This window comes from Doryrhamphus excisus, linkage group LG14 (genome assembly GCF_037039965.1).
Source record: "Doryrhamphus excisus strain RoL-2023G ecotype Guam linkage group LG14, RoL_Dexc_Guam_v1.1, whole genome shotgun sequence".
Classification (NCBI taxonomy): domain Eukaryota; kingdom Metazoa; phylum Chordata; class Actinopteri; order Syngnathiformes; family Syngnathidae; genus Doryrhamphus; species Doryrhamphus excisus.
In genome coordinates, this window is record NC_136370.1 from 14,608,888 (window position 1) to 14,620,973 (window position 12,086).

Genomic DNA, 12,086 nt, shown 5'->3' on the forward strand with positions numbered 1-12,086 from the left:
GGCTGTGCGCATGCGTACCTTGTTCGACGTGGATGGCGGCGACCATTGGTACTTTGTTGTCGTCCTCCCTGTTTCACTCTGGATGACAGAAGAGGGTCACAATTGGCCCCCAAAATAACACGTCTGTTTTGTCGTTAAGCTATAGTTTGTAGACTGACAGAGAAAGCCCAATGTCGGTGGCAAATGCGAAGTATAGTGTCCTGAAACCGGTGAGATACGTATTATGTATGTACGTATATATGTATTATTATTACAACATTGATTGGTTTTATTATTATAAATAGTCCTGTACGGTCACTTATGCAGTACGCAGTAGACTCTCGGCTAGAAGCTATTATGTCTGCTCGCAGATGCACTTTACGAGACATTGTTGTGAAATATGCCCACCTCAGGTGATCCCGTACACAGGGTCTATACCTGGAGGCCTGCACCCAGGAGAGATCATCATCGTTCAGGGTACAGTGACCCCAGACGCTGACAGGTGAGCGACCATAGAAGACATTATGTACAGAAAACCAGACACTCAAATCAGAAGAGCCATTGGAATTTGACATCCATCATTCCCAGCATTAAACATTCCATTATCAAAAAATCTGCCACGGTCATAGGCATCAAAATAATTTATCATATTGGATGTTTATTGTCAGTGGTGTAGAAATGAACTGCATCACATAGAGAGCTGTAGATTAGCCATTATTATGCTCACGTAATTTAGCTGCAGTGTAGTTCTAGTAGTTCTAGCTGCACAAGACATCGATTTTCTGTTACGCTTATGATTAATTGTAATTGATCTGTTAGAGGGATTGATGAAAAAAAACATGTGACCTCCTATCAACTACCCATACACTGTCACTTCCACACTTATTGCTGGGTTTACGTGACGTCACGTCCGGTTGTCGTCAACCCTGCTTCAAAGAAATGCCCCCCCCAAAACAAAGGTATTCCTAACCTGAAGGCATGTAATACCAGAGCAAAAATACCTAGCTAGCTAGCTAGCTTCTAGAAGCACCTAAAATCAGACTGAACATTGGTTATAGCGCTGAAACGGTGCAGCGAAACGATGAAGGACATATAAAAGACAATATCCATTCAAAATGATTGGGTGTAAGAAAGGAAATTGACTCCTTACACGTATTATTTTCATGACGTCTGACGCTGAGATAAGGGTTCATTGCTTTTCGACTGTTTTATGTCTTCATGTATCACATCCCTCACACAATTAGAGTAAATAACTCCAACCATATTAGCTTTAATCTCCAAAATATTGCACAAACTATGCGTAAATCCGCATACGTACTTCATGAGTGCCCGCCGTCTGCTCCCCGGAACTGCGTCAAGGTCACGTGGTTGAAACCCAGCAATACAGCCCGTACCATACTGCCACCAGTGGTCAAAGAAAGTATAGCTTCGCCAAATAAACCAAATAAACTAAACCCATATGATGCATAAATGGCCAGTACAATCATAATCAAATACAGGCCGCACAATTAGCTTGAAAGCCACACAGGTAAAAGTAAAAGGCAGCCCTTTTACTAGCTCTTATGATATTCTGCAGATATACTGTGACAATTGAGTAAAAAAGGCAATGTGGAAAATATTTTTCTTATGATATAAATTCACCCACCACCACGTATTGGAGCAAATTTTATGCATACTCAGGGTGGATGATGAACATTCCTTAACACTACAACTGGAAGAAGCAACTGACTGCTATAGATTATAGCACAAACCTCAGCCAAGGCCAGTCAGTCACGAACGCATAAATCACTGTCATTTTTTAAAATTAAAAACATATTTGCTACTTTCTTGTGCAGAAAATGTAATGATTCAATGACAACAGCACAAGCTGCACGCTGAAGACTATACTTCCTGGTTTCAGTTGCTGTGTAATGCACCCTCGGTGCACATGGTCTTGTGAGGTTTCAGATTGACCTGACGTGTGGTGGTAGCACCAAGCCACGCTCTGACGTGGCCCTGCACTTCAGCCCTCGGTTCAAAGGCCCACCCTGTGTGCGATGCAACTCCCTGTTGCACGAGAGATGGGGTCAAGAGGAGACGCTGCAGCAGCTGCCCTACAAGCGAGGTGCCCCGTTCGAGACCATTATCCTGGTGTGCGAGGATGCCTTCAAGGTCAGCAGGGTTAAAGATGAGTGCAGTTAAAATGTAAGAGATTAACTAGCATCCGATGTACCGATTCACTTGATTTATCCTACAGGTAGCAGTAAATGGCGCTCACCTGCTGGAATACAAGCACAGAGTCCCACTCAACAGGATCAACACATTTTCCATGTCTGGGAAAGTCCAAGTGCAGGCTATAGGCTACATCCCAAACTCGGTAAAGCTATTTCCATCCTTCAATTTGTCTCCACAATGACTGGAGTTTCTCTCTGTGTCTCACAGGCAATATACTCAGAGTCAGGTGACCTGGTGAGTTTCTTGTATTTTAACAATATGCCAAGTGCCAATAAAAACGCTTTAGACACCCCTGTAATGAATGATGCATACTACAGTATACCACATGCATCCACACCTGGTTTGGAACACATAATACAGTAGCGTGAAATCAGTTGGGAGGTACGCACTTTGCTTAGGCTCATTAGTGATTGAATTCAAAATCGTAACGTTTTTCAATTCCTGTATATGTAATGCCCGTGTTTCCCTCCATAATTTTGTCAACAGTGTAAGGTCATCCAGAATATTGTAGCATAAATTGTTGTCATATTGTCCCCAGAGCCTCCCTTACAAAGGCAGCATACTGAAAGGCCTGAGCCCTGGGCAGCACATCACCATCAAAGGACAGATCAGCGTTTATCCTCACAGGTAACCACTCATGACATTTATCTTTTGTCAAGGAGAGCGGAATCTCATTTGTAGTGTCTTTCAGTTTCACAGTCAACCTACGCAACAGCAGGACAGAGAACGTTGCTCTCCACCTGAACCCTCGCATGAAGTCCAGTACATTCGTCAGGAACTCGTATTTGAATGAATCCTGGGGCCAGGAGGAGAGTGAATTGGTCTTCTTTCCCTTTTCTTCCGGCGATTACTTTGAGGTAAACTTGACTTGTTTATTTCTTGCATAAATCTGGGGTCACAGTCAAACATTGTGTTCTGTCATTGGTCAGATTCTCCTCCTGTGCCAAGCACATCAGTTCAAGTTGGCGGTGAACGGTTCACATTTGTTTGAGTTCAGACATCGGGTGCAGGACCTGAGCAGCATTGACCAACTCGAGATCATGGGAGACCTGGAGCTTTTGGACGTCAAATTGTGGTGATCAAACTGATGGTTTGGGTCTCAAATTCTCATGTAGTTTAGCGTCTGTGCTGAAGGCTCAGTGCTAAATGCTGCTCAGCATGGCTGGAAGATTGCAGCATGAGACTAAATTAAACACTAGGCTCACAAAATTTAGGATTGCATTCATTTCCCATTCAGTCTTCAATGCACAAAATGTGTAAATGTTGCTCTTTGTCACTTTGCTACCAAGCCATTTCATTCACTACGCGCATGGTAATAATGTGGAACACACCAATCAGAACTTGAGGGATATTTTCTCATGTCTAATTCATGAGGGGAATGTAAATACTTTTCTTGAAAATAACCACATTAAGCCTGTTATTTTGAAAAACTACATATTGTATTTTTCTTCTTCAGCAAATCTGATATTAAGTTTATTTTTTTTTTTTAATTCAAACCATCTACATACAGGCATTTAAGTTCAGATTCAAATCGGTTCTGTGAAGGAATCAAGAGTTCATTTGACATGGGCTGCAGCACCTCTATTTCGACACTAGATGTCAGGCGAGAGCTAATTCACCAAACCATTCGCTTTCTTTATAGCTGATGAAAATGTATGCGTTTAGATGTTTAGAACGGTGTTGGTCTGATGAAATACAAAATAAAATCTATGATCAAAGTGGCTGGTAAGTTCAATGTAGAAACTAGCATCTGATAAAAAGTAGGTGATTTATTTATATCCACAGGAAATATAATTTGTAATAACCTTGGTACAATACAACTGTCATTTTCTCCAACATAAAGCAGGATGATATGCAATATGATGACATCAACCATTGCACTGCTGAGTGTACATGGAAAAAAGGCAGAAAAAACACTGTCCAATCAGCAACAGGCAAATAGGCTCAAGTCTGTCTGGTGGGGGGAAAAAATGACAGAAATTCAGCCTTTTGTTTTTCTGACCAAAAATGTGTCAAATATATTTTTTTGCTTGAAATGTCTGCTTTGAAGAACAAACAACCTGTGCAGATTTGAGATGTTCTCCTTCTAGTCCAAAAGGAACATGAGAAGAGTATCAGCACAGCAGAGACGTTTGGCAAGACATTGGCTGCGGACACCTGCATTCACTTCAGTTGTGTTCAGGTCCATTCTGTTATCAGCAGCTCTATTCATGCCACCACATTGGTGGAAACCTGAAACTCTATGCGAGCGCTTGTGGCACATTTTCGGGACCGGGTGCATGACTTCAGGTTGTCTCCCCGACTGTTAGACAGAGCTGAGCTTAACCAGTCCTCTGACAGAATCCTCGTGCAGTGAGTCCTGGCTTGCTGGATTGTAGAAGCCGGCCTGCACAGTGTGGCTATGGCCCAGGGGGCTGCTGCAAGGAAGCATACCTGGGGGGGAGGGCAGGTCCTCTGGGGTAAGAAAGTGGTGGTCCTGGAGGGGCCGACTGTGGTTGTGTTTGTGGCCGTGTGTGTGAATCGGCAGCATGTCGCCAGCCTCCTGGCAGCTGAGGCTAGGTGTGGAGCTAGGAGGGGTGGGCTGCCCAAGGGGGAGTGAAGTGCAGGGACCCCCCAGTCCTAGTGAGGTTCGGCTTGGGAGGGAGCCTCCGTTTTCTGGGGAGGCCGTCAGGATAACCGGTTCGTTTGTCTGCTGCTGGAGGAGGGGGGTGGCAGCGGCCTGCAAAACGAATTTAGTGCTCTGAATGCACTGGTCTTGGTCACACTGGGAGCACATGGCAGAAAGCAGAAAGGGGGCAGAAGGAGTGAAAAAGAAGAACATGGAGGGATGAAAGCAGAAATGGAAGAAAAAAGACGTGATGAGAAAGGGGAGAAACGGAAAAAGAGGTTAGTACCCTCATTACAGCCCACAGAGAACCCTGTACACCTGTAAACAGCTCAAATGAAAGAAAGCTGAAAAATCCAGTTGCTGCCTGCTGGTCTCTGTAGATTGGAAGGTGCACAAAAGCGTCCTAGGACATGACAATTAACATCACATCGCTCTATAACCGAGGGTCCCAAAGTGGGGTACGCCAACTGTCATGGAGGTACATAAATGGAAATGAAAAACAATTAGCGCCCAACACAATTACGAGTGAGCCTGAACACCTGACAGCACAGAGCGCACAGTCAGAGCAGAAAGGAAGGAAGGAGACGCAGCATTGAAGTCCTTCATCGGCTTGAGTTATATAATCCTTCCCTTTCAATTTGGTATTAAATTAATATGCAGATTTAAATAACAGCAATCGGAAGTGGACAAAAGTGAAGCTCAAATTATTATTATTATCCCCACATCTGGCTGATATAAAAGATATGCAGGACGAATACTGAATACATTTATCACTGCACATGTAAAACTGTAAAACAAAATTTGACCATGCAAAATTAAAACTTCTGAACCAGAATTACTTACATTTTTTTGAACCAATTAGTCATGTTCAATATTTTAAAGGGGACCTACTGCGCTCATTTTTGGCCCTTTGTATTAAGTTGTGGACTCCAATAGAGCAGTTACTCACAAGAACCAGCACAGAAAGCTTTACAGATCTTGTGCACCTATTCTAACTATATTTGTTTAACATGAGAATACAACATTGTAACTATATTTATAGGTCAGAAAAGTGGGAAAAGCATAAAAATAGGTCCCCACTAAGTTAATGAAGATTTAGATTTTTGTTTGTAAGTATGCAGGAGTAGGGAGTACATGGCTTCAAGTCAAATGTCTGAAGGGGGACGCGACTGAAAGGTTTGAGAACCACTGCTCTAAAGGTTGTTGACCAGATTAGTGGCACTGAGCAATCATGTAATCCAGCGATAGAAGGAAGACCACCAATAGTGCTGAGGTGGCAGGTAAGAACAGAATATAGGTGGTGACCAAAAATGTGGACATTTAGATCTATCTCACCTGTCTGCCTCAGTCTCACTGACCTAAAAAAAATGACAGTGCAGATCGTTCATTACTATGTGCTCATGCTCTCGGAATTGACAGTGATGACTACTTGTTTACGGACTAATCTTTTGAATTGGGGGAGGAAGCCGGAGTATAGTGGATGGCTGCAAATTTGGAGATTTTTGAAATGAATTTTTTTTAATTTATGAAATACATTTGTGTGCTTTTTCTCTCTAAAATATTGTTTCTTTCAGAAAACCCACCTCACTAACCCTACATCATTAATAATGTATCAATATGTGATAATAAAGCAGAAAATGTTTGCATAATCACATAATACAGACAGTATACAGTATTCAGTATACAGTCATGGAAAATTAATATTAGACCAGCCTTGTTACTTGACATTTCTGGTTAATTCTAAAGGCTGATACCACTACAAGTACAATGAACCCGACAACATGGAATGTCTGCACTGTTTTTTGCAGTACAATGTAATAGCTACTGATGTAAGAAAGAATAAACATTAAATAAATATAATTAAATAAATATTAAAATATAAATATTATCAAGAAAACCATGGAAATGGCTACATATAAGCTCTTAAATGACACTCTTATGAGCTATGTCAGTGAGCTAAAATGTAGTTTATGTATGAATAAAAGGCCAGACTACATAAAAAAAAACTACGCTGCTGTGGACATGTCCTAAATATGCATGCTTCTTCTGTCTTACATGTGAGCTTGTTCCAGTTGTGGCAGTGGGTGACTGTCTTACCATGTGGCTCTGCTGAGACTGAGTAGCACCATACACAGTGATGCCGTTGGTTGGCTGGGCCAGCTGCGGTGTGTCTGGCTGGATGTAGCCCCGTCTATCAATGAGACTAGTTAGGGAGAAACAAAGAGAGGAGCAAGGTATTGTTGGTGGCCATTCATTCCTACATATTACATTACATTCGTGCAAATGGCCCTTGTGAGTCAGCACAGCGGACAGAGCCTATTGTCCGTGTAAATGGATGCATTCTGCGTTGTTCTCCCTTCGACTGGGTCAAAACACAACGCAAAGGTTGAGGAGTCACTCTAGACAGCTAAAGCAGCCACATGTGCACAGCTAGTAAACAATTGAAAAGAAAAGAGCATATTAACTTCAGTGAAAATAAGTCAATGCCTCAGCAAGGGTACGGATGCATCAGGTTCTCTCTCGTGTGCATGTGTTTGGGTGTGTGAAGGAAGCGTTGGTGGCATAGTCTGAGGGTGAATTCAAACATTCCTTCCTCGCTGGTGGACCCAGCAATGCAATGCTTGCTGCTTACAACAAGCACGCAGCCAGATGGCAGCCACCTGTGCCATGAAGGTTCTCCTTCGCTAACCAGTAATTATTGATGAGTCATGCCTGTCTGATGCAAAAGAATGTCACGCGTACTTTTATTTTCTACAAGGTGAATATGAGTTCATGGCTATATTGGCACGCATTTATGTGTTGAAATAGAGATTACTATGCATGTCTTTCTTTACCGGGTTAATGTACTGTAAATATTAACACCATCCACGTTGTTATTTTATCCACAGGAAGAATGACTGAGCAAATAAAGATAAGAGATAGCATGGTTAAGAGCGCATTCTTAAATTTAGACGATGAAAAGGAAGGCGTTGACAATCAATTGAACACAAAAATGTGTTTGAATGTGTGAAATCATATCTCTACCATTCTTTGATCACAGATTTTGTGAGGTGCTTCAAACCCATTCAAAAAGCAGCAGGGCTAAGTAGTTCCTCGTGTCAACATTTCTATTTTGGCAATTCAAATAAACTGACGATGACAATGAGTTGGAAATGTTGTGTACTGCTAGAATGCGTAGACAATGATGGGAAAGTTATCCTGCAAATGTGGGAACAAACAGTGGTAAACATCATACCTTGGCGGCAAAGGTCCACACAGTGCTGCACAGCAATTGGTGACTATATTGCCATGGCTGTAAGGATTATAGTTGTCCTTCCCTCTTTTTGAAGACCAAGAGCCCTTTATCTGGACGTGACAACACAGCAGAAACATCTGTCAGCGCTTCAGTGGACCCAACCTATTATGTATTGAAGGTATCTAGACTCACAATTTGTGTCAGCTTTACTATCACATGCAAAATTGGCAGACAAACTGAGCTTTATTATTATTACAGCGCGCATGACGCAGTTCACTCCTATGCAGCTCACCATCACCGCTTCAAAAAAATCCAAGAGGAAACTTAGAGTAGGCATTATAATGAATATTAAAATCAGTACTTACATCTTCATTGGTGGTCTGGTTGGAGCTGATCAAGTAGGTATGGAAGCCTGAAAGGCCCACAATGGACCACACAGAGAAGAAACACACCACCACCTCCAACACAGTGACATAGTGAAGTCAAGGAAGAACTCTAAAGCATGTATACTTCAGTGAACACTTTATACATACAGTATAACAACAGGGACCTGAGCAGGCACAACATTTAACAAAACAACGTACTGACCTATAGCCCAAGGACGTTTGTCCTCATGCCAATGGTTCTTTATTTGTTCACTTAACTGCCACATGAAGCCTTGAGATGACAAATACCATGAATACCTTCTTCCCTTAACATACAATATCACTAAGTCAATGTTAGCACAGTGTTTTTTGGAGGAATATGAGATGAAGCACTTTGATGAAGCAGGCTTCTTAAAAATACGCTTATGTAATCTACTGTAGATACACACACACACATGATGATACATGGTCAGATAAGTCTGCAAACACTGGACGAATCCAATGGACCTTCTTTTTCTCTTCTCTCATACAGTACAACCCAGTCGGGGTCATTGCCCGATTCTAACCCCTCTAACATATTTCACCTTGGATAAAGAACTGCCATGATAACATTGACTCCAGCATCCGTTTATTCAAGTGCTGCTGGACAAGCCCTTCTCAGCTCAGCTTGACACACTTTTCTCTGCCAGACAAACTGTTATGGCACTCGGCCACTGAAAGGATGGCAGAAAAAGGAGAGCGCTCTGGGCTGGCTGTCCACTAGATAGTGGTCTGTCTTCTTGGCTATTTGAGTCAAATGATTTTAGTTTTGCTTGGACGAGAATCTGCTGATGAAGTCATGCTTGTGAGCAGTAATACATATATTTAAAAAATAGATAAAAGTAAATGTTTGTATTTAAGTTGGATTTTCCCCACATCACTGCAGGTGGGCAAAGGGCATCAACGTAAATATGCTGGACGATAATTGTCCTACAAATGATTGCCGATAAACAGTATTATAGTCAACATTATTTTTGAGACCATGTTTTGATTCATGTAAAGATAATATATATATGCAATACTGTCAACATTATTTTGAGACAATTTTCTCCATTAATGACATATGGCATAATAATGTGAGTACACCGTATCAGAAGCAATATACTTCTCAAGAGTATTCAACATTGTAATTGGAACATCTTCTAAATTAATTATAAAAACATAATAAATTAAACAAACAAAAAAGACAAAAGACCCAATTAATTATCAAATGGACTTTCGTGTCACGAAATGACACTGTGCTAATTATTGCTTTAATTATGGCTTTAGACACTAAAGCTATTCGCAGTTGTCTGTCATTCTTCACATTCATGAACGACCCAGCAACAATTCTGATCGTAACTAAAATTACAACCACCGAACATAGCACATATGCAAGACAGAAACCAGCTTCCAATTGCATAATCTACATATATTTTTATTCTTACACAATTTAATGATGTTGTTTTCATGTGTATTTAAAAGCTAGTTTTAAGCTTATTAATGCAGTTTTTTGTGCATGTAAACATACTGACAGATACCAAGCTGAGGAGGAGCACTGTTCACTGTACTTTCGCTTACACAACACAATATTGTGATGACAGCCTGACGTATGGCACAATTGTTGCATTTGGAGCTTAATGTGTTTCACATATACTCACCATTTAGCGCACAGACACGCCTAAAAAAAATCCATTCTCACACACAACCTGGGGTGGTGGGTTTGTCAGCAACGTGATGGAAGATAAACTGAGACAAAGTGGTGCAAGCTGGGTTTGACTAATGAAACAGGAGTAATGTGATGTGCACATCCTATAACATTGTACAAAATGCCACGAACAATGGAGCGCTTGCTTTGAGAGTACATTTCAAGCAAATGACCAACACAATGACAAAGCATGAAGGACTGCAGCAGTAAATGGAAGGCCTCAAGGTGAAAGGATATCTGGCTGGACTATTTTTAAGAGCAGTGAGGAACCCACTTTCATGGGAGCCTGTAGAAACAGAGATGCAAGGACGTCCATCATAAGAGTGTGAGAAGCTCTGAGGGTGGGTTATATATGCGTTGGAGTTACGAATACAAGGCAGAGTGCCCACTTAAATTGGCATTTCAATTTATCATCCATCTGCCCGTGGACAGGGGAAAAAAAGCCCCCAAAATTTGGGGGCAGCTGTGAGATTGGTGCAGAATGATCAGAATTGTTTTTCCTTTTCATAGCTGTGCAAAATTCATTGGGTTTACAGGCTGCTGGGTTTTGGTAATGTTTTAAAGGAAAGATTAAATGTGGACATAAAAGGGTGAAATGGCATTGGGCCTGAGGACATGAATTTGCTTTTGTCCTTCAAATAACCAATTGCTAATAAATTCAGTCTCAATGAGAGACCAATAATTACGTTCAATATAATTAAATATAATTTTTACTGCTCAAGTGAGCCCATATCTCTGTGCCCACAGCAGCATTGATTGCTGCTTATTGGAACATACACACCTGGAACCATCTGGCTTGAAGCACATCCATGTATATGTGCAAGTGTGTGTGTGTGTGTGTGTCTTTTACTCACGTAAAATTATGTGTGTGATGACAAAGGCAAAGATGAAGATGGTGAGAAAGGACAGCGAAAGGATAAACATGTAGAAGAAGCGGTAATTCCTCCTTCCCACACAGTTCCCCACCCAGGGACAGTGGTGGTCAAAACGTTCTGCATGGAAAGCAAGGACAGGGAAAGAGTGAAAGTTTGGGGTATGTTCACTCTTACACATACTTTTGGTGCTTTTATCCACACATAAGCCCTGGTTTTGTGAGTTAACACATTTTGTTTGAATCTTTTCCTTCATGAAGGTGGTGCCTCAGTTGTGCCTCAGTTGTGCCTCAGTTAGGTACATGGAAAAGTGTATATCCTGCCCATTTCCTGCTCGCCACCGTACAAACCACAGCCCACATAAGACACACATGCACATGCATTAGATGTGTGTAGTCAGCTAATATTACTATTGAAGTGTGATACTTAATGATATATGATCGTGAATGATAATATAAAACATACAGTAATTATATGTATTATATATGATACATACTGATATTCATACTTGTCTGAGTGTTACTTTCCACTTATTTTTTTCTACTTCCCCAACATCCTAACATCTGTGAGGCCATAAATGTGTGATTGGTGATTGGAGGCTGTGCCGCTGTGTGTATCTGTGCACGTGCATTGAGGCCCACTTCCTTCATGTCTTTGACAGCAAGAATTTTTGGCTTCCTCCGGTTCTCAATTTAGCTTGAATTCTGCAGTTACGGCTCCAAGTGCCTTGAATTTTTTCCTGCTTCCTTAGGTGGCGTGCTTTCTTGGCAATATCAAGTGTTGCGTTGTGCCAGATGTTGATTTATATAGACATCAGATCTGGTTTTCACCCACTGTATAAAAAAATGCTTTAAAAAATGTTTTCAACTGAATTCATGCAACAATTTGCTTTTTTTTTAGTGAATGTGAACTTATTGACTCAACTCAGTATAAAAATGCTTTTGTTTTTTTTAAATACCCCTGTACATGTGGCCCTTATGCATGGCTTCACGTCGAGACACCAGATGCTTGTTTGAATGTAATACCCCAGTTACTTCAGAACATGTAAACAAACAGTGGGATTCCACATCTGTGCAAAATGTAGGTC

General features: G+C 41.3%; 2 protein-coding genes across 6 annotated transcripts in view; one reads left to right on the plus strand and one right to left on the minus strand.

The window, feature by feature from the left end:
• On the plus strand, positions 1-4,143 carry LOC131139935 (galectin-8-like). The gene is made up of 8 exons (XM_058089879.2): positions 1-209; positions 393-481; positions 1,920-2,130; positions 2,216-2,335; positions 2,401-2,427; positions 2,732-2,820; positions 2,885-3,050; positions 3,123-4,143. Exons 1-8 carry the CDS (start codon positions 171-173, stop codon positions 3,270-3,272), a joined length of 891 nt encoding a protein of 296 aa, XP_057945862.2. The 5' UTR covers positions 1-170; the 3' UTR covers positions 3,273-4,143.
• The window catches only part of zdhhc14 (zDHHC palmitoyltransferase 14), a 25,551-nt gene continuing 17,412 nt past the window's right edge, over positions 3,948-12,086 (minus strand). For 2 of the 5 annotated variants that reach the window (XM_058089861.2, XM_058089862.2), the window contains exons 5-10: positions 10,982-11,119; positions 10,365-10,413; positions 8,402-8,504; positions 8,037-8,146; positions 6,899-7,004; positions 3,948-4,957 (exon numbers count right to left, since the gene is read on the minus strand). In XM_058089861.2, coding sequence (XP_057945844.1) covers positions 4,499-4,957; positions 6,899-7,004; positions 8,037-8,146; positions 8,402-8,504; positions 10,365-10,413; positions 10,982-11,119 — 965 coding nt within the window. In that variant the 3' untranslated portion in view covers positions 3,948-4,498. Of the gene's footprint in view, positions 4,958-6,136; positions 6,160-6,898; positions 7,005-8,036; positions 8,147-8,401; positions 8,505-10,364; positions 10,414-10,981; positions 11,120-12,086 lie in introns of all 5 variants that reach the window. The other 3 variants (XM_058089864.2, XM_058089865.2, XM_058089863.2) reach the window with 3 other exon arrangements.

Coding starts and splice junctions, on each gene's coding strand:
- LOC131139935 (XM_058089879.2), top strand. CDS start 171: ATGTCGGTGGCAAATGCGAAGTATAGTGTCCTGAAACCG. Junction 210..392: donor AGTATAGTGTCCTGAAACCG/GTGAGATACGTA, acceptor TGCCCACCTCAG/GTGATCCCGTACACAGGGTC. Junction 2,131..2,215: donor TGTGCGAGGATGCCTTCAAG/GTCAGCAGGGTT, acceptor TTTATCCTACAG/GTAGCAGTAAATGGCGCTCA.